Here is a 26,263-nt window from a genome sequence, read left to right as displayed (position 1 = left end):
CATGTAGAATATCCACTAGACCAAGGCACACCGATATGATCGTCTCAAAATTTGTGTTTTTTGTTTATTTATTTTTATTATTATTTTTTAATAAACTAATAATCCGCGACTCCGTTTGCGTATAATTCCGTTTATCACAAATCCCATGGGAACCATAATTTTTCCGGAATAAATAGCAGCGTATGTGTTAATCCAGAGTAAAATCTATCTCCATTCCAAGTTTCAGCTAAATCGGTTTATCGACCACAGTATAAAGGAGGAATAAACATACTTACACACAAACACACACACACACAAACTTCCGCCTTTATAATATTAGTGTGATAACTAATTATCCACTAATAATTATTATTTTAAACGCAGGATCTTAATAGACGATAAAAAAAACATTTTTAGGCTATATTTAAAGAACAGTTTCTACTTAGCATAATTTAATGTATAGTTGAATTTGTGTACAAACGGATATGACATATTCCACAAATAAACAGACAAACACACGAATATACACACGTTTTTATTGCGTCGAAGTTAATAAGTGAGCGTGGCTGTCGATCAGCGATTTGCTAGTAATCAGCAATGCTTAGGTGGGCCCGAGCTATAGTTTTCAGTTCAATAGCTAATGGATCACAATCCGAGCGCACTTACTGAGTTATTCGCTCACGTAGTCAGCAGCATTGCTGCGGAAGCACCGAGCGACGTATAAATCATTCACTATAACTAGCACAGTTTGATTCATACTTTGTTACTGCCCTATTTGGCCATTAGATTGTTCAGTAACGATTATTGTGGGTCGAGTTAATGTAAATAGTTAATTATGGTAGAGTGAAGACCACATAAAGAGATATATGAACATAAAGAGTCGAGATAGCCCAGTGGATATGACCTCTGCCTCCGATTCCGGAGGGTGTGGGTTCGAATCCGGTCCGGGGCATGCACCTCCAACTTTTTAATTGTGTGCATTTTAAGAAATTAAATATCATGTGTCTCAATCGGTGAAGGAAAACATTGTGAGGAAACCTGCATACCAGAGAATTATCTTAATTCTCTGCGTGTGTGAAGTCTGCCAATCAGCATTGGGCTAGCGTGGTGGACTATTGGCTTACCCCTCTCATTCTGAGAGGAGACTCGAGCTCAGCAGTGAGCCGAATATGGGTTCATGACGACGAAGACCACTTAATAACAATTATATAGACGTTTATAAGAATTGCTCATTAAAAATGGTAAGCTTTTGAACAACATATAAGACCGTTGCTTTTGAAAATGTAGGTATTGAATATTTTCAATAACACAATAACAGCATAGCTTGTATACGTCGAAAAGAATAGCAAAGGTGAGAAAGGAGTAGTATGTTCAACTTTTTCCTCATGACTTCTAAAGATATATATTTTTTTCCTTGGTTTCATTTCATAGTCAACAGACTATAAGCGGATTAGCGGCTGGCAAAAAATGGCGTTGGCAGACCCGGAGACTGATCTCAAATCTGCATAGAGTCGACCATATCTGCCCGTTTTAACCTTTGACTCTATCAGCAGTCAGTAGCCCACAAAGAGGTTTAGATGTTTCAGCAAACGCTCCCAATGTTGCATTTTGTACTTTTTATATCGTCCTGAACTGTTGGCATTTCCAAATATTGGTGTACTAGCTGTCGCCGCGCGGTTTTACCCGAATGGTTTCCATTCCCGTAAGAATATGGGTATAATATATAGCTTATAGCCTTCCTCAATAAAGGGGCTATCTAACACTGAAAAAATTTTTAAAATCGAACCAGTAGTTCCTGAGATTAGCGCTTTCAATCAATCAAACAAACAAAATCTTTAGCTTTATAATATTAGTATAGATTTCAGTGTTGACTGAATTTTAATCATAAATTAGTGTAAATATATTTAAAAAAAAATTAGAACTTGATTTTCATTGATGTCGGTTTTTAGAACAGTCATGTCCTCGATGACGCGGCACTATCCCCGATATTGATACAGTGTCATTCAAAACAATTGTCAGAATCGGTCAAGTAGATCCGAGCATTTGTTTTCCATCCGACGGTGAGCCCTGGCCCGCTGCCAGCGCACCTCGTTAGGTAAACAACTCGCTTCGTATCGCCGCGCGCTCGATCTTGACAGGCAAAGGCATGGCACGCTTGACCCAAGTTTTCGCTGATCGTAATTTTATTTTTGGTATCATTGATAAGTCCTATATTATGACAACTTATATATAATAAAAAAAATAAGTATATTTCGTATAGGATTCCAAAGTAGTATCCCCAAGACTGTGATGGACCTGCCAATGCATAGCTTTAAGCAATGTGTTAAGAAACATTTACTTAGTCGAGGTTACTACACCAGTGATGAGTTCCTTAAAGATAAAGGCGCTTGGCGGAGGAATGGAGGCGCTTGGAAATCAGCTTCCACCTTCACACAGGAAGTAAAACTATAAGAAATTGTAATGTTGTCATCAATTGTAAATTATAATACTATATGTTTTACAAAAAAGTTGTTAAAAAGAGCAACTCTTGAGTTTCTTGCCGGTTTCTTTATCAGCAGAACCAGCCTTCCGAACTGGTGGTAGAATCTTTACAAATAGTCAACTGACGAGTCAAAAGTGCTTGTAAACTGAGCCTACTTGTAATAAATGATTTTTGATTTGATTTGAATAATGAGGTACTTTGCAAAGTTCCTTCTTTACCTTTTTATTACCCGACTGAAAGAAAGACTATGTTTTTCGCGCGCATCTTATATAAAAGTACTCACATGTTTGTATTTATGTAATATTCTTTATTACCTCATATCTTCCAAATCGTTGAACGGATGTACGCAATTAAGATATCGTTACATTTGTCTTGATAACCCAAGTGTTCTGAGATAGGTGAAGTAAAAAAAACATCGTAAGGAAACCTGTATACCTTCGAATTTTCTTAATTCTCTATTCGTGTGAAGTCTGCCAATCCGCGTTGGGCCAGCGTGGTGGACTATTGGCCTAAATCCTCTCATTACTCGACTACGGCGAAACCAAAATGAATGGTAATGATTTTGGCAGTCTATGTATGTATGTATGTATGTATGCATGCTAGAGTAGACTCAGTCATCAGTGACGTTGGTTCTTCTGCGGATCTCCTCATATTTTCTGATTCGATCACGCAGAGAAACCCCAAGCAAGCTCGCTCCATCGCATGCTGAGTTACTTTGAGCCGTTTTATGAGAGCCACAGTTAGCGACCAGGTCTCGGATGCGTAAGTCATCACTGGCAACACGCAATGTTCGAAGACTTTCGTCTTCAGGCACTGAGGAATTTAGGACGAAAATATGTTGCGGACTTTCCCGAACGCTGCCCAACCGAGTAGGATTCGACCTACCTAACTGAACTGTGGATTGGATTGGACCTACCTAACTGAACTGTGTGTCCTAGGTAGGGTGACATGGTAAACAGTGAACCCTGGAACCTACCCAAAAATATGTAATAAATGGAGGTAAATTCTAAATTCCAAATCTAAATATTCGGAACAATTTAGAATAAATAAACAAAATTGGCACTACGCGGCGTGGTTTCCGCTCTAAACTCCATTTAGACTGCGCGAATGTTAAAAGGTTCATGTGAATTATATAAGCGCCTCACGCATAGGTTTCTTTGAATGGAGTCGGCTCACCGTGCATTCGTGGCCGGTGGACGGTGTGATGCCATGGAGAACCATTGAGGTTTTCAATTTCTTTTCAGATTGGTTTGCGAAACCGTGCCCTATTTACTTAACTACTAAATAAGGGCTAAATACTCGTATGTTGTTATGTTGTCCGTATGTCTAATTTTTTGAAATCCTAGGATAAGAATTTCTTTTCAGATTGGTCATAACTAAGCATCTCATGCATGGGTTTCTTTGAATGGAGTCGGCTCAGCGTGCATTCGTGGCCGGTGGATGGTGTGATGCCATGAAGTTTTTTTTCTTTTTAGATTCGTTTGCGAAATAGTGCCCAATTTACTTGACTACCTACTGAGAAAAGGTTACCTATGTTTTTGTGCAAAGTGGGGTGTGTGTAAGAGGGTTGCTAGTATTAGCCAGCCTTCCCAATTGACAACCTCATCTGCTCTTTAACCGACCGACCGACTGATATACAACCGTTTCTATCTAACTAGATTTCGGTGACACAGACCGGTGTCGTGCAGCAGCAGCGAGAAAAGTCTATAGCTTGGCAACTTCGTTCGTAACACTCCCGATGTTGCTCGGGCCGGGGGGCGTGTAGCGATGAATGAAAAACGCACGACTGATGCGCTTCACTTCCGCGCACGCACGATTTCACTATAGCCTATAGCCCTGCAATCACCAATATGCATGCCCAGCGTGACCACTTACGAGCATTATCTTTTAAGAACTTATTGTATTTGTATGTCTGTCTAATTTTTTTATACATTCCTAAGATAACCCTTGAGGGTATAAATTAGTGGTAAACACTTCACGCATAGATATCTTTGAATGGAGTTGCCTCACCGTGCATTCGTGGCTAGTGGACGGTGTGATGTCATTAAGAACCATTGGGTTCTCAATTTCTTTTCAGATCAGATTTTGCCCTGTTTACATGACTATCAAAAGAGTTATGCTTTTCACGTGCAAGCTTGAACATATGTCTAATTTCTTGATTTATTTCTTGGAGAACCATTGGGTTTTTTCACATTGGGGATAAACACAACCATTTCGGCTAAAAACACCCAAGAAAATAATTCTAAAGCACTAAATCAAAGAGCTTAATTACCTTTAAACTACTCTAAATAAAGAGCCAACAAAAAGAGAGCCGAAGTTAAAGTACACTAACAAAAACAAATTAAAGCACTCAATTTTCCTAACACCAAATTTTAAAAAGCAATTAATTGCAACAGTTAGTTAAACGAAAATTCTACAACTTGCATTTAACAGACCTACGTGCTGCTCAAGTACCTTCATTAAAAGTTGAGAGTTGTGGAGGGGCCGGTGGACTAAATATATTTCTGTTAATAGGGAATGAGGAGCTCCTACCGGCAGAAGCAAATGCAATGTTAGCAAACATGTTTGATGTTTTAATGGTGTTTGAGAAAATAATGCGTGGACAAGATTTGGCTATTGTTACAGAAATATGTTTCAAAATTATGTAGAGTTTCTGGAAAATGGTTATGACGAAGGTATAATATGAAAAGAAGAAAATCCTACTAATATTATAAACGCGAAAGTTTGTATGGATGTTTGTTACTATGTAACGCCGCTACTACTGAAGCGATTTAGCTGAAATTTGAAATGCTAATAGATCTTATTCTGGATTAACATACTTTTTATCCCGAAAAAATCCATGGTTTCCCGAGATTTGCGAAAACTGATGATTTTGAAGATATGAATGTTTGTTACTCTTTCACGCCTCAACTACTGAACCGAATTAGCTGAAATTTGGTATTAACATATATTATAGCCTGGATTAACACATAGATTGCTTTTTATTCCGGAAAAATCCATGGTTCCCGAGGGATTTGTGAAAAACTAAATTCCACGCGGACGAAGTCACGGGCGTCCGCTAGTTGATTATAGTTTATTTTTTACTTGCTTGAGGGGTGCTGGACCATTGAAACTTGTAGTTAATCTGTCACAACGTTTTTATAACTTAGCGAGTTTATAATTCGTCTACATATACCTCTCTTTCTAGAGTATCGTGTCAGAAAGAGAAATAGAGACTAGTTCAACTCTTCTAGTTCTTGAAAATTTTTTATACAGAAAAGCGGCACCTGCTCCCTAAACAATCATAATATGGTCCAGGCGCTATTGGCTCCTATGAAGGTATCGGCTCTATGAATTTTAATTCCCTTGAGAGTGTCGAAATATAGGTTTTGGTGGCCGTACCTTTTTTTACGTTTGATTTTTTCACAGCTTCATGGCGCTGGAGACCTGAGAATATAGTTTTAATTTCAACTTGATGCCTCCATACATTCCCGAGATAATGTGTCTTGACAGAAAGACAGACAGACCGACAAAAACGATAAAGTGACAAATAAGAGTAATAAAATCGGTTTAATCTCTCTCAAGATTATTTTATAAATATGGTCGTACTGAATATAAGGCACTTAAGCTATGGTCGTTAAATGACGTCGCATCTAAAGTAACAATTTTTCAAACGCCCCAATCCCGACTATCGCAGATATGTGACACCTTCACCTCTCAGTTGGAAGCTGGATAAACAGATATTTGGAGCGCGGCCAACGCAGGACACTCAGTAAGAAATGTCACAAGAACTCACACTCAAAATAACATTTCGGAGGAAATGCCTGAACAGGTGTACCGTACGAAAGGTAAAGAAGTTTCGCCCAGCGTTCCAGATGCCTTTTTAAAGGCACAGTCGAAATGATTTATGTTTCGTAACACGTATTACTCCGACACTGATGGATTAAGTTTTTGGTAGTTTAATTAAATGTCTTGCTCTAATTTCTCGCTTGATGGTTCAAGTTTTAGTAATAATAATGTAATTAATCTTTTTATGCCAAGGTTGCCAACGTTTTCAGACTGTAATTATTCGGGTTTTACCTATCACTCATTGAAACCTTACCTTAAAGTTCTTTTTTTACTTGATTCTTTTTTCAAATCATTGGTAGTACATTATGTTTTGTTGTTGTTTATTTATTCCATCGTTTATTACATCGTCATCATCAAAAAAAATTAAGTTAAAAACCTGAATAACCCGACTACGTAAAAAAGGACGATACAAGAAAATGATTCCGATAGAATAAAATTATTTTTTATAACAAAACTTTATTGTAAATGTATGTCACTTTGTTGGAGGGCGTGGATCGCCATAACACACACAACTATTGTGCGATCACCGTCACGTTTTGTTTATGTACCCTTCTTTTAAACTTTGAAATAAATCTTTTAAATCTCTTTAACCTTAAAGTAGTCAGATGTCAGATATTTTTTTTAATTTACTTACGTTATTTTAAAAACTGTAAATAAAAAAAAAAATATGAATAATAATAATAATAATAATTTAAAGTGGAATTACCACTGTAGCACCACTGAAATATATATATATATATATATATATATATATATATATCATATAAATCGAAAAACCCGGTGATTGATAACAGCATGTTTGTGAAATTACGCTAACTAAAGCCTACGACTTATGTGTACTTCTTCCCTATCCCTACCCTACCCCTAGCCTTTAATTATGTTCTTTCGTTGCGCCTAAATTATTCATCCAAATATGGTATCCATCGATTTGTTCTTATAACTCCTGTAATATACCATATATTTATTACTTTTTAAGTAACTTTGGATGAGTTTATTTTATCTTGTTAACTCCGAAATGTTGTTAATTTCTAATCAGTTCAGCCATTGAAAAGTTATGAATAGGTTTCTTACTTACCTATAACTATAACGTCGAGATTAGATGAAAAATATCATTCTCTATATCTTTAAGAGATTATGTCACACTGATCCTCAGAAGTGGGATAGGCTGGGAACATAATATCAAGATACGAAGATAATTCGTCTGGTGAACGTCTATAGGGTGCGAATTGAAACACCAATGATTGATTAAAATAAGGGGGCGTCTGATAAATTACGCCAAAAGGCTTTGAGCTGGATAGTACGAACGTAGCGAACGTGACTCAAGGACGTCGTAGGAGATAATAATACGTCTAACGTTCAAATTTATACCCATTTTTCAAGATCTTTTATCTTTATTCGTTTATAAAAGATATCTTGTGATTTAATATACGTAGTATTGGGATAATTTATTTAATTCTAAAGAATTTTAAAAAATTCTTGCAATATTAAAGAGATGCCTGTACTTTAAAACCATTGATGTAGAATAAGTATTACTTTACCTATTTCACCACTTTAAGGGTTGGATTATGCTTCATTCGTTGGAGCATGGGTATCTTCGAGGCAAAAGTGATTAGGCAACTTCTAGACAAGAGCGTTGTACCGTAAGCTACATGTTTGCTTACCATCAGGAATGCTTGTAGCCAATAATATTTTATACTAATCTCTAGTATAAAATATCATTGGCTACAAGCCACTAGCGTAGCAAAACTGAGGTGGACAAATGTGAAAATTTTTACTTAATTTTATTTAGTCGCTTATTAAACAACGAACGTTATTTAAACAAATAATACCTAAATATCGTCTAAAATGTCGAGTTGTGTGTTCAGAAAGTGTAAAAACTATCACACTTATATTATAAAGGCGAAAGTTTGTGTGTAAGTGTGAAAGTGTGTAAGTGTGTAAGTATGTTTGTTCCTCTTTCACGCTGCGGCTACTACAGCGATTTGATTTGATGTAGATTTTACTCTGGATCAACACATAGGCTACTTTTCATCCCGGAAATCATCGTTCCGCGGATGAAGTCGCGGGCGTCCGCTAGTATAATATAAATAAATATTTAATGGAATTAAAGACAAGATAGTGCATAATTATGTGCACTCAGTGGAGTCGCTAAATTCGGATCACTATTTGCGGTGATTTTGTAGGGATGTAACCTATCTACAGTATAAAATTATCATAAATTGTATCCAAACACTGGCAACACAAAATATTTATATATATAGAAATATCGGCGATATAGATAAATTGCGCGTTTAAGTGTCCTCCTTTTTTGAGTCGGTTATTTTTTTATTAAGATATCTGTCCCTTGTATCTCGTAGTTAATCTATATCTATACTAATATATAAAGCTGAAGAGTGTGTTTGTTTGATTGATTGAACGCGCTAATCTCAGGAACTACTGATCCGATTTGAAAAATTCTTTCAGTGTTAGATAGCCCATTTATCGAGGCAGGCTATATATTATCCCTGTTTTACCACGGGAACGGGAACCATGCGGGTAAAACCGCGCGACGTCAGCTAGTTTAAAATAAGCACGGATTATTTTAGTTTATTGATCGCAAGTGTTTGAAAACATTTTAGTCTTTAACTTGACGTGGAGCTAAAAATACTCCTTTTATTTTAGCTAAGCTTGCAAAAAGCGAAAGCGTGACCGGAGTCTATTACCTTCCTCCGCCCACGAGTAGAGTATAGGAGTGTTTCTATCTTCTATACCTGAGGCTATGTTGTTTTTCTTTTGTTCACTGTTGTGTTTGCTCTTCTGTCTTTTCCACATGTATCATATCACATCACATCACATCACAACTGCGTGCAAGTGCGTGTTTGTTCCTCCTTTGTACAGCGGCTCTCTGGATTAACACATAGGCTTTTCATCCCAGAAAAATCCATGGTTCCTGCGGGATTTGTGAAAATCTGAATTCCACGCGGACGAAGTCGCGGGCGTCCGCTAGTATTTGATAATTCGGTCGCTTTCGAAAAATGAAAGCCCCTGAACTCGTTTAGCATTAATTGAATGGTTTGTCATATTATTATTAACATACTTGAAGACGCTTGGCGGTACGTCTTTGCACTGTGGACTCATGCGTGGTGGTACTTGGTGGTGTTAGTGGTGGTGGTGGGGTTCGGAGTGCGATTTCCACATCATATTAACAAAGGATTTTATTAAAAAAAAAATCCTTATGCCTGGAAAATATTTCCAGCCATAAGTATAGTTATCGGCAACAAGTAGGTGCAGCCAAGCGACCAAGCGTTTCAATACAGATCTCATATAAAAACCAATCAAAAGAACTTATGTATACGAGTTACTCTTCCAAGTCCGCCACCACTACACTACATGTAAACCAGTGGCGGATTTACAAATTTGCCGCCAGTAGGCTATTGAATGTTTGCAACCCCTACTGAACTCTGAAATTCGATAGGTATCGAATCAATACAACCTTAAATTGTGTCAATAAAATTGCAAGTTTTAATATTTTAGTAGGACTGTACAGGGCGTACAGGACTAAAATATTAAAATTATCGTTACATTTTCTCTATTTCTGTACATGAAAAAGATTTTGGGTCTAATTTGCCGCCCTCTAAAATCTGCCGCCCTAAGCTTCAGCCTACTAGTAAATCCACCACTGATGTAAACTTGTTATTTAAATAAACATTTAAAACAATAATACAGCATGGATAAATATGGAGTACAACCACTTCTAAAATACCAATTAAAAAAAAAAAACACCAAATGCTAAATGATAGCAATGTCTCACAGACCCATGACGACATCGATCCAATAACACGCCCAAAATCGTCTCATTCGGAGTTCCAATCGTATAGATAACCTATAAACCTGGCTAATGGATGGATCTAAATCGGTTCCACTGCCGAATCGTATTTTGTGAGACCATTCGACCCAATAACCGGGTCTGGAGTGGATTTTTCGGAAAACATTTCCGGATGCCTGATATTCCATGCTGTGGTTTAAGTGTTAAACTTTTAATTCTATTAACATTGTAATTGGATGTTTGTCTGAATATTTGTTACTGAATCACGCCAAAACGATTCAATAGTAAAATAGGCCAGAATTGTGAATAAGTTACACATACGATTTTTGCTACACTAAAGAGTTGGATTAAAGTAATAAGATTTTTTGTAAGAAGATTCACACGATTTTCTGCCATGCGTATGTTGACGCTAATGTGTGCTACATACATTTAGTTTTAACTGTACAGTCGAACTGTTTAGTTAAGTCGTTCTTCTGAAGACAAAATTAAAACTTATAACGATTTTGATTGAAGTTCGATTAGATAAAACTGTACAAGTGTACAAACTGAAGGTCTGTAGTCCACATAAAACTACTGTATTGATTTTCAGGCCATTTTCATAGCATTTCATTAAGCTGAGCTGTTCATTGTAATTATAATTATCCGACTAAAATATAAAAAAAAAACGAGCGGAATAGGTAGCGAACGTTCAATTTATTTTTAACAGACTTTGAAGAGTATTTGTATGTCTATCTATGATTTTCATAAAAAACTATTGATTTGAGTTGTATAGGATTTTATTATTTTAATGCAATTTTCAGGAATTTTAGTGTGCTATTTAATTTTAGAAACTTAACGCTTGAACACTTGCCTTGGGCCACACAATAATATCCGAACGAAAATCAGCTCGTGAGTGAATTAGAGTTTTACTGCTCGAAGCGATCCGTGTGTGTGATGTTAATCACATAACCGCGAGCCGTCGTTATAAATTTTATTAAAGGAAAATGGAAAATTTTATAACGAACTGCTCTGGGGATAGTGGCTAGCAGAATAGTTATGTACTTTTATTTTCCAGAGTCGAAGTTGTATATCTCAAGTACCATAAATTGTCTAGTTATTATAAATTTTACTACTCCTCTTTCACAAAGCTTCAAGCTTCAACGTAGGTGACAATAAATGTAGATAATGTCTTTTATAAAAAAAAATAAGAGCTTACGATCTTATTCAAAAATAGAGATTCTGAAGTTTCCTTCTGAAAACCCACTAACTTGGAGGCGTGTTGGAATTAGAAATGTGTAATAATCATTGTTACGATTGAAATGTGTATTGGGTATTTCGTGTCTATGGTACTAGACCGCACGCAGATTTAAAGACGCATTTTTAGGGAAACTCGTCCATACTTAGATCTCATTATTGTTTTCCATCAGGCATGATTTTATTATAGTCAAACGCAAGCCTTTTTTTATCATAAAGGTTTTCGTGAGAAAGATTTAAAAGTGTAATTCTTGTCTATGGTCAAAGACCGCACGTGCAGTCCACTAATACGTACCCGTACGTGGTGAAACGTGTCGGTGCGCGGAATAAAATAATCCTGCTATCGTTGGAATCGTAGAGTGCTTGTTATGATGCCCAAGTCATAAACGAAGCGATCTTTTACAAGGGATTCTAAAAATATCTTGCACCGGAGTTGTTTATTGTTATATTGTATTTATTAACATAGTTTTTGAAAGAATAATTGCCATAATTATCTTTGAACTACCTGACGCCGCGCGGTTTCACCCGCGTGGTTCCCGTTCCCGTAAGAATACGGGGATAATATATAGCCTATAGCCTTCCTCGACAAATGGGCTATCTAACACTGAATTTTTTTTTAAAATCGGACCTGAGAGAACCTGTAGTTCCTGAGATTAGCGCGTTCAATCAAAATAAACTCTTCAGATTTATAATATTAGTATAGATTAACCAATCCACTTTTCCCATTTCCCATAACTAGTCAAAAAAGACTGTTAGACCAGCGAGCGGGAATCGAACCACCTTCTGTTGTTGAGTCCGGCCTCTTACCGTTGAACTATTGAAGTTTTTGTTGTTGTTGTTGATTTATTTGGCGATGGTACATGAGTTCCTGGGTTTAAGTCATATTTTACTTAATAAGAAATAATAAATAATTATCAAAAAGTTACATAATTTAAGTGAAGTGATGGTATCGCCCACTGTCACTAAATAAATGGCAATGCTGTCACGTTATTGGTGAACTCTTAAGCAACAAGTATTAGAACCGGCAAGTTTGTACCTACATTATTTAAGTAGTAAAATGCAAAAAATATCAGAATAGGGCTCGCTTGTGCTCTGCGCAACTTCCTGTGTTAATAGTAGTTTTATTATTTTAAGAAATTTATTCGTCGTCATCAACACATATTTGGCTCACTGCTGAGCTCGAGTCTCCTCTCAGAATGAGAGGGGTTAGGCCTTAGTCCACCACGCTGGCCCAATTAATTCGGATTGGCAGACTTCACACACGCAGAGAATTAAGATAATTCTCTGGTATGCAGGTTTCTTCACGATGTTTTCCTTCACCGATTGAGACACGTGATATTTAATCCACTGGGCTATCACAGCTCATAAGAAATTTATTATTTATTTATAATTGTGCTATAATATTAGCACAAAACTATTCTAATATTATTAAGACATAATTTTTGTAGAGAAATTTCGGATTTACTGAAACTGAAATTCTTATTTGTGAGTGTCTTAGGCCCTGTATTCTCACGGAAACTGGAACTACGTGAAACCGCAGGACGTCGGCTAGCAATATTATAAAGCTGAAGAGTTTTGTTGAACGCGCTTATCTCAGGAGCTACTATTTCTAATTAAAAACTCTATTTGTGTTAGATACTGAATTTATCGAGAGAGACTGTATAAAATCACGCAACAACCAATAGAAGCAGAGCACTGAAAAATATGGCTAAAACGAAAAAAAAAAGTTTCCGTTAAGTGCGCTTAAAATTTTACGGTACGGTACGGTTAAAGTTACACAAAAACGACGAAATTGTTCTACTTCGAGAGTTCTAAAAAAGACCATGTAGTGTCCGCTGATAAACGAATAATAATGTAATTTTACTGCCGTTTAAATCGCTACGCTTGTGATTTGCGCCATATTTTGTTTACAGAGCTAGTACCGCCGGACAACTTAGTTACTCGTAGTTCAAGTGTCAATTGTGGGTTACTCCAGTTTTAGTTTACTATCCATTATTCCCTCTCATATTCTGGCCATGTACTAAGCTATTCGCTGAATCCTAGTTATACAAGTACTTAGTACATGTATGCACAAGTATTTTGTAACGTTTACGAGCGTACTATTCACAAATGAGTAAATTTTCATGTAGTATAATCCGATTTGTCTTTATGATTTTTTGACGGCCTCCGTGGCGCAGTGGTATGCGCAGTGGATTTACAAGTAGGCGGTCCTGGGTTCGATCCCCGGCTGGGTCGATTGAGGTTTTCTTAATTGGTCCAGGTCTAACTTGTGGGAGGCTTCAGCCGACAAAGACGTACCGCCAAGCGATTTAGCGTTCCGGTACGATGCCGTGTAGAAACCCGAAAGGGGTGCGGATTTTTATCCTCCTCCTAACAAGTTAGCTCGCTTCCATCTTAGACTGCATCTTAACTTACCATCAGGTGAGATTGTAGTCAAGGGCTAACTTGTAAAAAATTAAAAAAAAAATGTGTCTCATATTGTTAAACTTCAATTATGAAATTTAGGTAACATCATTATTATATTGATTTTGTAACATAGTACCTGATCGTGTCCCTTAATGTGTATAATTTAAAAAAAAATATGTACGTAGCATAATAGTGAACTCGCCATCCTCACAAAAACGGCATGTTTATGAGGATGGCCAACTTTGTACTAAACTATGTAACAAGTGACTTTGTTTTGTACAATAAAATAAAAAATAATGAAAAACGGAGTATTAATTTTGGAGTATATAAAAAAAAAAAATTAGTTTTTCGGATGTTTTCTCAATTTCTCGTTGCTTTGTTATAAAATCAGAAGTTAGTATACGTGGCCAAAAAATATCTGTGGTTTGACCTATAGTTCCCTTTATAATATTAGTATAGATTAAACAAGAAACCGAAATGCGCGTAGTCGAAGTCGACGCAATAAGTCTAGCCAAGTGTAATATTATATACACACATTTTATCATCCGTAGAATGAATATTTCCCCAGTAAATAATCGTGCTAGCACATTCCTCCGCACACACCCAACAAAATAAACATATTCTACAATTCAGTACACGATCGCCACTATTAAATCATCCGGGAGGTTTTATCGCGTTATTTCAACTTATTCCGATGGGGAAATTAAGTTTTTATTTACTACGAGCGGAAAATGCGACTTTGTATGCGTTGATTTTGTTTTAACAAAAGCGTAAATATTTGGCTAACATAACTAATTTTAGAAATCATATTTATCTTCAGTCTATTATTATTTATTTAATAGTTCACATCTTTTATATGCCCCTCTTCTTACAGGACACATTTGGAACATAGACCCAACTCTTTGCTTTAGCAAGTGTTTGCTGTTTTTTTTCTTTTTTTCTTTTTTTCTTTACAAGTTAGCCCTTGACTATCATCTCACCTGATGGTAAGTGATGATGCAGTCTAAGATGGAAGTAGGCTAACTTGTTAGGAGGAGGATGAAAATCCACGCCCCTTTCGGTTTCTACACGACATCGTACCGGAACGCTAAATCGTTTGGCAGTACGTCTTTGTCGGTAGGGTGGTAACTAGCCACAGCCGAAGCCTCCCACCAGCCAGACCTGGACAAATTAAGAAAATCTCAATCTGCCCAGCCGGGGATCGAACCCAAGACCTTCCGACCGTCTTCTAAATCCACCGCGCATACTACTGCGCCACGGAGGCTGTGATGCTTTTCAAGCCGTTTTCACATACGATGGGCTATCTCCCACATTGGCCATTAACTTTTGACTGTTACCTGGTGTTAAGTGTCAATGCAGTTTATGATAGTAACAGGCTAACTAGAAGGAGTGTGGTTAAACTAATCGTTGATGAATTTGAATAAGGTCTCTTACCAAAACACTGAATTGATTGGTACGATTTTATATATTTACGAGATTGTGGAGTCTAGGATGGTGGGGTTACCATCCTAGACTCCACAAACGGCCAGACCTGGATCTCTTTATACGACACTAGCAGAAGTCACGCGGTTTCACCCGCGTATTATCCGTTCCCTTATGAATACGGAGATAAAATATACCTAGTCTAAGTATAGCAACACCTGGTATCCCCGGGTACTATATTTTATCTCGTTAGCTTCCTAACAGTGAAATATATTTTTTAATCGGTTTAGTAGTTTCGCAGTATATACAATGCATACAAACAATCAAATCTTTTCTCTTTATAATATTAGTAAAGATATAATCCAATTTATTTGCACTGGATATGAACCCAGAATTGATGGGCAGTTGTGCGCCAAGGCATTATACTACAACTGGCTAAAAAAGTTTTCAAAAATGTACCGTTTCCATAGTAACCTAATCATTAAGTTTCTGTTCATCTGTTTGTTACAGTGCATCTACGGCTGCTACGTGCACTCTGCCATCCTGCCGACCTTCCACCGACGATGTTACTGGCTCTTACAGGTAACATTTTTATCTCTCATTTATTTATTACTTCTTTTTTTTTAATTTTTAACAATATAAGAATAAAATATAAAACATTATTAAAAATTTATAAAAAAAATCCACCCTCCCGCTGCGGGACATTTGAGTGCCCAAGCAACCGGTGGTCAGGGCTCCAGAGTGAAGAACCTCCTCACAATGCGCGCCGTCTCAAGAATAAGTGCCTTTTGGACTCTTGGAGCAACAGTTAAGCGAAAGCTTCTTAAGGTGTTGTTCGAAGCTTCTCGCTATAAGATCATTGACTGAAACAACTATCGGAACAATAATAGTTGACTCAACATTCCACATGGCGGTAATCTCGTGAGCAAGGTCCAAGTATCATGATACGTTCAGCTTGTAAGTATTTACATTAAGGCGTGTTAGATGCGGAAGCCTTTGATTTGCTCAAATATAATAATGTAGTGTCTATTTCATGACGTCTTGTTCTGCACGTCTCTTGAGCTTTTTGAAAGTTGTACCAGGTTTCTTCATCATTAGGTACCTTCCAAGTTCATTTGGATATTTCTGAATAGCCTTTTGGTATGTTATCGTTGAGTGTGCAACTTTTGTCTTTATAGTTTTAATTTTTAGTTCACGAAGCAATTACTATAAAAAAAAGATTTTGTTTTACAACAAAAATACGAGTGTGTCAAGATATCATCAAGGCGAAAATAACAAAAACTAGTGATCCTTTATTAGGATAGTTCAGTTTCAACAGGATTAAACAACTCTCGAAAGACGATACATATAAATAATTCTACATTTTACATTAAAATAAAATACCTCCAGCATCAGTATATATTTAATCCGCTGGAGTAACTCCTACTCGCACTAAACTCCAAAGGAACGTCGCCGCTAAATCTAATTTGCATGCACGAACCTATCTTCGGACCCGAGATTTTAAAAGTTCAAACAGTTTTGCATCAGTGTCGTGGAAACGTTATATTTCATGAATATTTTAAATCAAGGTTTCGTCGATAAGTTACTTGCTTTCATATACTGTTAGTCCTCTATAAGGTGACCTGACTTCTATCTAAATATTTAAAACTCAAAGGTGACTGACAGACAAAGTGATCCATCAACGCAAATCGAAATTTGGCATTCAGGTAGATGTTATGACTTAGGCATCCGCTAAGAAAGGATTTTGACCAATTCTACCCACAAGGGGATAAAATAAGGGTTAAAAGTTTGTATGGAAAATTCTTCCTTTTTAGAGTTACAATTTTAAAAATTTCTTCATAAATCATGAAAAAAATATACGTTATATTTTTTTCTTTCATTTCTTTGATTTGATTTAAGAATTTTTAAAATTCAACCCTTAAAGTGGTGAAATAGGGGTTGAAAGTTTACATTGACTTTCATGCGGACGAAGTCATGGGCGTCATATATATATATATATATATATATATATATATATACATATATCTGAATTGTTATCAGCTTCATTTAAGAAAAAAGAGAAAGAATAAAAGAATAGAAAATGCCATATCCGGTCTAAATATATTAATGGTACTTATTATATTATACAAAGGTCTAAAGATTTCAAGCTTTGTAACGCCATGAGGTGTATACGATTATAATGACAAAATACAAAATATTCTCGAGTTAGTCGATGTCAATTGGTTACGATGAATTTTAGATTGCCTCAACGATATTTTTTGTCAAAAAAAATCCTTATAGGGTAGATATTACTACTTAACCAGTTCTGTGTTAGGATAGTAAAAGAGAGGTTCAAGATAAGTTTTAGTTTGCCTTATGATTATTATATATTTGGCTCACTAACCTATACTCTCCTCTCAGAATGACAGGGGTTAGGTAAGTTAATGACGCTGACCCAATGCAGATTGGCAGATTTCAAACACGTAGAGAATTCAGAAAATTCTCAGGTATGCACTTTTCCTCACGATGTTTTCCTTTACCGTTTGAGACACGTGATATTTAATTTCTTAAAATACCATGCACTACCAACTTTTCAGTTGGAAGTGCATGGTATTATACATTCGGTATTATAAAAGTGGAAGTGCATGCTCTGGATCAGATTCGAACCTACGTCCTCCGAATCGAAGGAAGGTATTCACTGGGCTATTACGACTCTTTGCCTTAAATATCTAAAACCATTAAAACCGAGAATTACAGTTAGTGTAAGTTAAATGTCGACTCAAATAAGTCTTAAAAGTTTTATAAATTAGATTTACAGTTGGAAGGAAATTCTAGTTAAAGATCTTATTTATTAAATTTGCCACTTGGCAACGTGAACTACGGGCTAAACTAAAGGCTAATTTAATTACCTATTTTTCTTTTTATTAGATCTGGCGGATTTTATACAACCTTAAACTTCCGAAGCAAGCCTGCGTTTCTTTGAATGTTTTTAATTGCCAATTCTCATTACAAGCTTAACGATATCAGGCGTTTTAGTCAGTTTTGTAAGATATTTTAATTCTTAATACAAATGAAATTTAACTTTAAAATATTACTAATTAAATATTTTTTTTTAAAAGCACCAGCAGGCTAATTCACTATCTTTGACGTATGCTTGTTGAGATACATGTACGAAATTGAGACTCTATGTAACAAATGTCATGTACTTTCTGGTGGGTATCATCAGTTGATAGATGAAATTTTGTCAATTGATTTGATATTTATTTTAATAGGTTGATAATAAAGATGAAAATAGTGAATAGGTCAGGTGATTGGGTAAAACTTAATCGAAGATCTAACATTTATTGATTCAGTCAATTACGTAAAATAAAGAGGTCTTTCTCGGAATAAAACTATTGACAACATATGCGCCCAACTAAATAAATAAATAAATATACTTAAACAATACACATTCACTATCTAGCCCCAAAGTAAGCATACAGAGTAGCTTGTGTTATGGGTACTAAGATAGTTGATATTATAAATTTCATATATATTTATATTCTATATACTACTTACTTATATAATGTATAAATACACACAGACACTGGAAAAAACCTATGCTCAACACCCAAATATTTTCCAGTTGTAGGAATCGAACCCACGGCCGTGGATGCAGAAAGCAGGGTTACTACCCACTGCGCCACGCGGCCGTCGAACTGTTTATGAGATAAGACATAATAATCAAATTATGTTAAAATCTATCCAACGTCCTCTTGTCTGTAAAGCATGATAGATACATACAAACATAAATACATACAAACGCACAAAAAGCAGAACACTCCTGCAGTCGAGTTAAAAAGGATCATCCTTTAAAGATACTTGTCGCCTCGACACAAGTTCCGAGCGGTCTCTTCGACCGCCATTTATAAAATGACATTTGTAAAATGCCGCGAGCCGCAGCGGGTTTAGGTTTCACGCCGAAATGTCGGCGCGTAATTGAATTTCTGATTGCATCGCTGCACCCGACTGTACAACGTAACAGGTGTCGATACTTGTGACGTGTGTATAACACCGTATCTATCTGTGACTGTACTAGTGATGCTCTTGACTATTTAAATGGATATCCATCGATATTGACATTGTTTGTCGAATTTTTTTAAAAGCTAGTAAGTCGGCCTCAGATGTATGCCTTTACTCAGCAATGCACTTACATATTCGTTGGTTATATGATGATAAAGAAAATAATTATAATATGATAATTAATAGCTGATATCCATAGTGACTTTATTGACGTTACGTAAATTAGACGGAGTAAAATCAAATATCAACAAAAACATAATATATAACATTTTTCCTTTGATTAAAATGGTGTAACATTATTTGTATAATATTAAATTCACGATATCAGATCATTAAGCTTTAAAACAAAGTCATGAAGATGGCTAAATTTCATAAGTAGGAGATAAAAGCTAACTTTCTCTTAAGTTTTCCTTTTACTAAACTTACCTATATAAAGTACATTTTCTTATGCCCGCATCGAAACACGATTATCAATCACGGTACTATTCAAATGGAAAATATATTACTAATTTGCAAGCTACTATAATACAATAATAAATCGATAGTTATTAACATTTTAATAAGGTACATCACTATGCAAAGTCACTATGCACGGATGTGTAATAGTACAGTCCCCAATATAATTTAAAAATGTACCACTCTCGTTTACGTTTGGAACGTATATAATATTTACCAATATACCTCAACACCGTAGCTTAACAACCATACAGTTGGGTAGCGCATTTAACTATCAATAAAAATTTACACCATCGTCTCAATAAAAAGTATTTACTAAAAAAATACAAATTTAACTAAAATGTAGATGTTGTATAGTTGTATAGTAAAATGTTATGTAAAAACTAGATCTTACAAAATTACACTATATTATCATGCACAAATATAATGCATGTATCTGCGAATAAATAAATTAATTGATTGATTGATTGACAAAAATAACAGAGTACTGTTCTTCAAAGTTTATGAAGTATAGTTATCTTCGTAAAATTTATCGTAAAGTGTTGTACGACAAAGTATAAAACTGTAAGATTTCTAAACTGAGTTAATATTTCCGGTGGTCGTATGATAGAGCTTATTCGGTATTACTGGATTTCCCCAATACAAGCACACTTGACTCTCCGATGGAATGACTGTATGCGACCAGGGTAATTGCGCAATGCAATTGAAATAGAAACATGTTATTGGTTGTCATATAATTTTTTTGTTCGAAAATATAGGAAAACCTAAATTTCTAGCATTTGATATGCAGATAAATAAAGAAGAATTTTAACACAACTCAAAATTAAAGTAAACACTTTCAAAGTTAAAAAAACAAAAGGCGTGAGGCGTCTACGAAATCCAAAACAGGGTGCTTTTTGATACAATTTTGGTATACGAGTATAGTCCTAATCATTTATATTGTAAAATATCAACTTAATAGAGTCTAGAGTAAATTTTTGGTTATTTTTTTCTCTATCAAAATCAAACGTATTACACTGCTGTTATATATAATACGTATTAAAACAGCTTTTGTAGTTGGTTTAAGAGGAACGCATAAATAGCTATATCTTTATAGTTTAGGAAACAGCGAGTGATATTTTTTTTTTATTCTTTACAAGTTAACACTTGACTACAATCTGACCTGATGGTAAGTGATGATGCAGTCTAAGATGGAAGCGGGCTAATTTGTTAGGAGGAGGATGAAAATCCACACCCCTTTTCGGTTTCTACACGGCATCGTACTGGAACGCTAAATCGCTTGGCGGTACGTCTTTGCCGGTAGGGTAACTAGCCACGGCCGAAGCCTCCCACCAGCCAGACCTGGACAAATTAAGAAAATCTCAATCTGCCCAGCCGGGGCCACTGCGCCACGGAGGCCGTAAAAAAAAAAAGAGTGATATGCAAAGCTTTTTTAAACGTATATCCGTATTGGGCTTATGATAAATGCCAGCGCGGCTGCCACTCCGTATCTAAGCCAGCGGCGACGCCCGACTTAGCTTTGAGCTATAAAAACAATAAAGATTGAGGGTTGCCAGCGGAACCTAAAGCTCAATTTTTAAAAACCTAGCCAATAGCCTTGTACGGGTAACCATTTTTTTTTTTATAAATGTAAAAGTGTGTGTGTCTGTCTGTCTGTTTGTTTGTCGTCTTTCACGGCAAAATGGAGTTGACATGATTTTTTAAATGGAGGCAGTTGAAAGGATGGAGAGTGGCATAGGCTACTTTTTGTCTCTGTCTAACCCCCCACTTCCCTAAAATGGGGGGTGGAAGTTTGTATGGAGGATTAGGCAAATTTCAAGATAGAAACCTAAAAAACGGTATGCAGACTATTTTTGACTAAAAAATAAACCGTGCATTATTATTTTTTTTGAAAATTCACCCCCAAACGCGCAGTTTCGCAGTTTTCAAGATAGCAAACTAAAAATCGGTACACAGATCTTTGTTATCCCCGAATTTAGAGCGGGTGAAGCCGTGGGCAATATATAACAAGCTAGTCTTGTTAAAAAAGAATATTTTTATGTTATATGGGCTTACATTTGACTACAATCATGCCTGATGGAAAGCAATGATGAGGTCTAAGATGAAGCGCCTTGCCTTGAAGGTGCTCAATTTGTACGTGCCAGGAAACGCAGAAGCCGCAATATACTCTTAATGTAGGATTGGTGTTGCTCTTAGTCTACTTTATATAAATGTCGCCGCACACGGGCCACACGCGACAGTCACAAACGCCGCTACAAGAAGCAAGAAGGGGCCACAAAAGTAGCTGAAGCGCGCGACAGTCACTTGTAATCGGTGGTCGATACTTGTGGTCGGTGGCTGATACTTTTTTACCCATACATGCAGTATCATAATCGCACGAGTGACGCGTTTTGTGTCGGCGTTTAGTGGCCGGTGCTGGCCATAAGAAGCGAGCAGCGACGATTGTAGCGTGTGGCGGCCACCGGCGTCAACTGTGTGCGGCGAGTCCACATAAAATACTACAGGAAATATGCCTTTTGTGGTTGTGGCTGGTGGCTCGTTTGCGGGAGCCTTAAATAAATTTTGAATAATTATAATGAACCTAAATGAACCATCGATGCTACACCACACACATAACAACAGAACAAACACTAAAACTGCAGATTATTTTGAATACCGTTAGTTGTCTATTAGTGATACGTTTTGAGTCGGTAATTACTGTTTGCGCGAGCTGGCCTGGTTCGTTCTGTGCTGATTTCCCAGTGGACAGCCTTAATACATTTCGATATAGTTAGCTATTCAAAATAAATAATTCATTCCGACGGTATTTCAGTCAGTTTTGCCGTATTTTAAACGAATCTCTCATATTTTTTATCCTTATCACCTGCTTTTACGTTTGTATGCAAATTTATATTTAAAATTTCTTTACTATCTCATATAGATGCAACAGTTTTAATTTCGTCGTTGAGTTTTATTTAGTTACTTAACTAGTTAGGTGTTTTATAGTTTATTTAAATAATCTTTTTAAGAATTTTTTAAGCGTTTCTAGAAATTTATAAGCTTGATAATTCAGCTGACTCAGAATTCTTTCCGGATGTGCAATGTGCATACTTCTTACACAAAATACGTCAAATATTCTTTTTTTTTATAAAAAAAAACACTAATTTTGACTTTCTACATCTAGCAGAAAGCTAACAATTCGCCACAGGTTTTCCAGTAAATATACAAGTTATTATAATTTGCGCGTTCAACCAAACAAACAAACTCTTCAGTTTAGCTTTCGGTGCCCGTCAATGTAAAACATGGAATATTTCAAATAATATTATGTATATTTTAATAATACTTTTCACGTGTTAACGTGTGTACTTATAGGTACAACTCTGTACATACCCTAAAAAAGCAGGACATATTAAAACTTTAGTATTTATCTATTTCATTGAAGAAATAACAGCAGATTAAGTTAAAGTTTACGCAATTTGACGCGGAAAAAGCAGCTGGCATCCAGTCGGAATCAATAAATAAACAAATATTTATTTTTACATTACAATTTTAATATAACAGTACGTTTCCGTATTCAGAAAAGCCAAATAATTGTTAAGGTCATCTTAAATAATTACCACCGGTTCCAGAAACGAATATCATTGAACAATTAATTAGCAAGTCGAGCTATTAATCGTTGATCATTGCCAAATCGGGTTGCCAAAATGGCGCATTGTTAACACGAGTAAACATATAGCTGAACGAATAGTATTACCATAATTATTGCTGTTCTAAACATGATCGGGAAATACCTTTTGTTGATAGCAATAGTTATTAGATTGGTGTGTGGACTGTTTGCTGTGTGGATGAAATGCACTAAACAATTTAAAACAATAAGCATTTTTTTAATTTTTTTATTCAAATTAGAGTTTTTAAGTATTATTTAAGAATCTGGGATTGTATATTTTTATTATGGCTAAAATTTACACAATATATTTATTTTTTTCTTGTACTTTATGCATTGTATATTTTATATGTAGCTTTCAAATATTTCATAAAATCAGGCGTTGTTTGATCAGTGAATATAAATATTTTTGTGAATTGAAATACAACTAAATTCCATAATTCTTTCATTGTGAAACTTAATTATCCATAGAATATGTTAAATATCTTCTTTAATAAAAATATTTTAAGAAATCGGGCATAGTCATTAATCCCACCTCAAAGAAAAATTATAATAGATAGTTTCTTATTTTAAAAACAACTACATTATCGATGTTTTTGGTCATGGCTAAGTATTATTATAGTTATTTTTGAAGCTCCTCTTTGAATGTATTATTTTTTTAAACTAGTTAAACCGACACCTAGATTGGTGTGGCCTAGATTCGATGGCGTTAGAACGATTACATCGGTTGGACATTTCGTTGTAAGCGATGCCGAATTGGGCCAATACTTTCCTTCGCGCTTAGGAGATTGTTTTAGGTCAGTGCCGATCATTACCAGCGCTTGTTTCCGCTTAATATTGTTGTTTTGTTTATGTTACTTTCTAACTTACCCGTAAGAAGAAGGCACGAAAACCTGGTATTATCTTCGCCCAAAATTATTGGATAATTTTGCTATTTTTTTTTTACAAAAAGTACTTCACAAAACCAGAGCATTCGTTGGACTTATTGGCTCTTCCGTGTTTCTATTACTTATGCAGGTAAAATTATAAAGTGGGCATTCTACAATAGAAATACTATTTTTTTACCTTTTTCTTTTAAAGAATTTCATCGCATTCGATCAAAGATCATTTATACTCGTAATAATGCAATCTTGAAATGTTAGAAATCATACTGTTTTTACTATGATTATTTTACGTGTATGCATACTTATTTTGTTCATCAAAATAAACTTAAATAAAAAAAAATGTAAATACTAAACTAAGTTAAAAAAAGCATTAAGATGTTTGATAGTGTTAAATTAAATATTTCTCCAATCAGTTTTAAAACGATATGAGATCTTTTTTTATTAAAATGGACGTGAATAATTTGTGGGTAAACCGTTTTAAAAATAATGACTGTCTCCCCAAAAACCGCGTCACTGTATTCACGGCAAATTATTTAGCCAAGTTAATGAAAAACCGCTGTATCTACAATAAAGCACACGTGTCGAGTGGCAGCCCTGTCCGGCGGCCATTACATAAATAATTCCGCCATGTTTATTGCCGCCATTTTGAAGACAAATGGATAGTTATTACGGCGCACTCCGTTTTACATTCGCTCTTCGTTGAAAATTAAAATATTGTGTATTTACTTATAGTTTGCCTTTTTTCGCGTAGTTTAACTGCGTGCGAGTCGATTTAGAGGCAGTAACCGGGGCCGGGGCGGCTTTATGCGCCTCAGAATGCTTGTTTCGCTCCCTTTTTAGCCGCGGGGGCTTATGAGCTCGCACTTCGCCCGTTATTTCGCATTTCCCTCGGTAATGAATGAGGTGCTTGCACTAAATCTCTTCACATCACTAAACATTGTGCCGTGAACACTTAATATTTTTCATTTCGTATAAATAAATCGTGTTTTATATTTTCTCTTTATTCCTCCCCTTTTATAACGGTTTTGGCGAACGCGGCTAGGATGTTTTTTTTTTGTAGATGATGGATAGGAGGCGATACTTTGCCGAAGGAGGAGTAAGCCTCGAATAATTTATTGATTTTTGTGGAAAATGAGTTACAAAATAAAACTTATAATAATAGGTTGGTATTCTATCTTGGGAAGACTCTTTGGGTTTGGATGTCTCAGTAAGGTTACACCACAACTTGAAAAAAGTATGTCATCGCAAATCGTTTATCAAAACAAACCGCTGCTTAGCAAGTATTTAATTTTAATGCTAGTATATTTGTACTAGCGGACGCCCGCGACTTTGTACGGAATTAGACCAACCTGGCCCGGTCTCTTAATCCGTTATTAGGGGACGGCTACATCCCTGCCAAATTTTATCTTTGTACGTCAAGCTATTTTCCATATTTCGCTAACATGTTTCTGGTCTCAATTCCAGAACCCCGACATAGTGTTGGTACACTACCTAAACGTACCGTACCCTGATGACAACAAGTTGGCGACAGTGGCGCCCAGCCTGGCGCTGTGGGCTGACAAGAAGGAGTGGACGAAGGACGAGCTCGTCAGTCAGCTGAAACCCATGTGTAAGTATTTTTGCACCATCACCAACCGAGAAACTAAACAAATACAACTCATACTTTTCAGTGCAAACTTCAACTTCATTGACGCCCGAACCATTGTCTTAGCAATAAAATCTAAAAAACTAAAAAAAAATCCCAATAAAAACTTCTAATATTTTTATTTTTATTTTTATTTCTTAGGGATAGTTAACATTTACATATTATTTCTTAAATCTAAAAGTAAACGTAAAAATAGTTTAAACATGTAAACAACAATACTATCCACGAATACACATACAAAAATAATGGCGTCACAAAATACACAAACAAATCTATTACAAAAAAAAAAACAAACAAACATAAATCTATATAAAAAAAGAGAGAATTATAACAATAATAATTAAAAATACAATGAAACACAAATAGGTAAGAAAAAAAAAGTAATAATAATTATAATAAGAGATCTAATAATAAGAATTAAGACACTATTACTACTCAG

The 26,263-nt window shown here is 35.7% G+C and overlaps 1 protein-coding gene across 1 annotated transcript in view; it reads left to right on the top strand.

The window, feature by feature from the left end:
• LOC112045052 (calmodulin-binding transcription activator 2) overlaps positions 1-26,263 on the top strand; it is a 202,428-nt gene that overhangs the window by 145,062 nt on the left and 31,103 nt on the right. Inside the window, exons 5-6 of the mRNA XM_052885311.1 lie at positions 15,666-15,737; positions 25,644-25,788. Coding sequence (XP_052741271.1) covers positions 15,666-15,737; positions 25,644-25,788 — 217 coding nt within the window. The remainder of the gene's footprint in view (positions 1-15,665; positions 15,738-25,643; positions 25,789-26,263) is intronic.

The sequence above is a fragment of the Bicyclus anynana genome, chromosome 14 (assembly GCF_947172395.1).
Source record: "Bicyclus anynana chromosome 14, ilBicAnyn1.1, whole genome shotgun sequence".
Lineage (NCBI taxonomy): Eukaryota > Metazoa > Arthropoda > Insecta > Lepidoptera > Nymphalidae > Bicyclus > Bicyclus anynana.
Note: the sequence above shows the minus strand (reverse complement) of the source record. Positions and strands in the feature narration are given on the sequence as shown.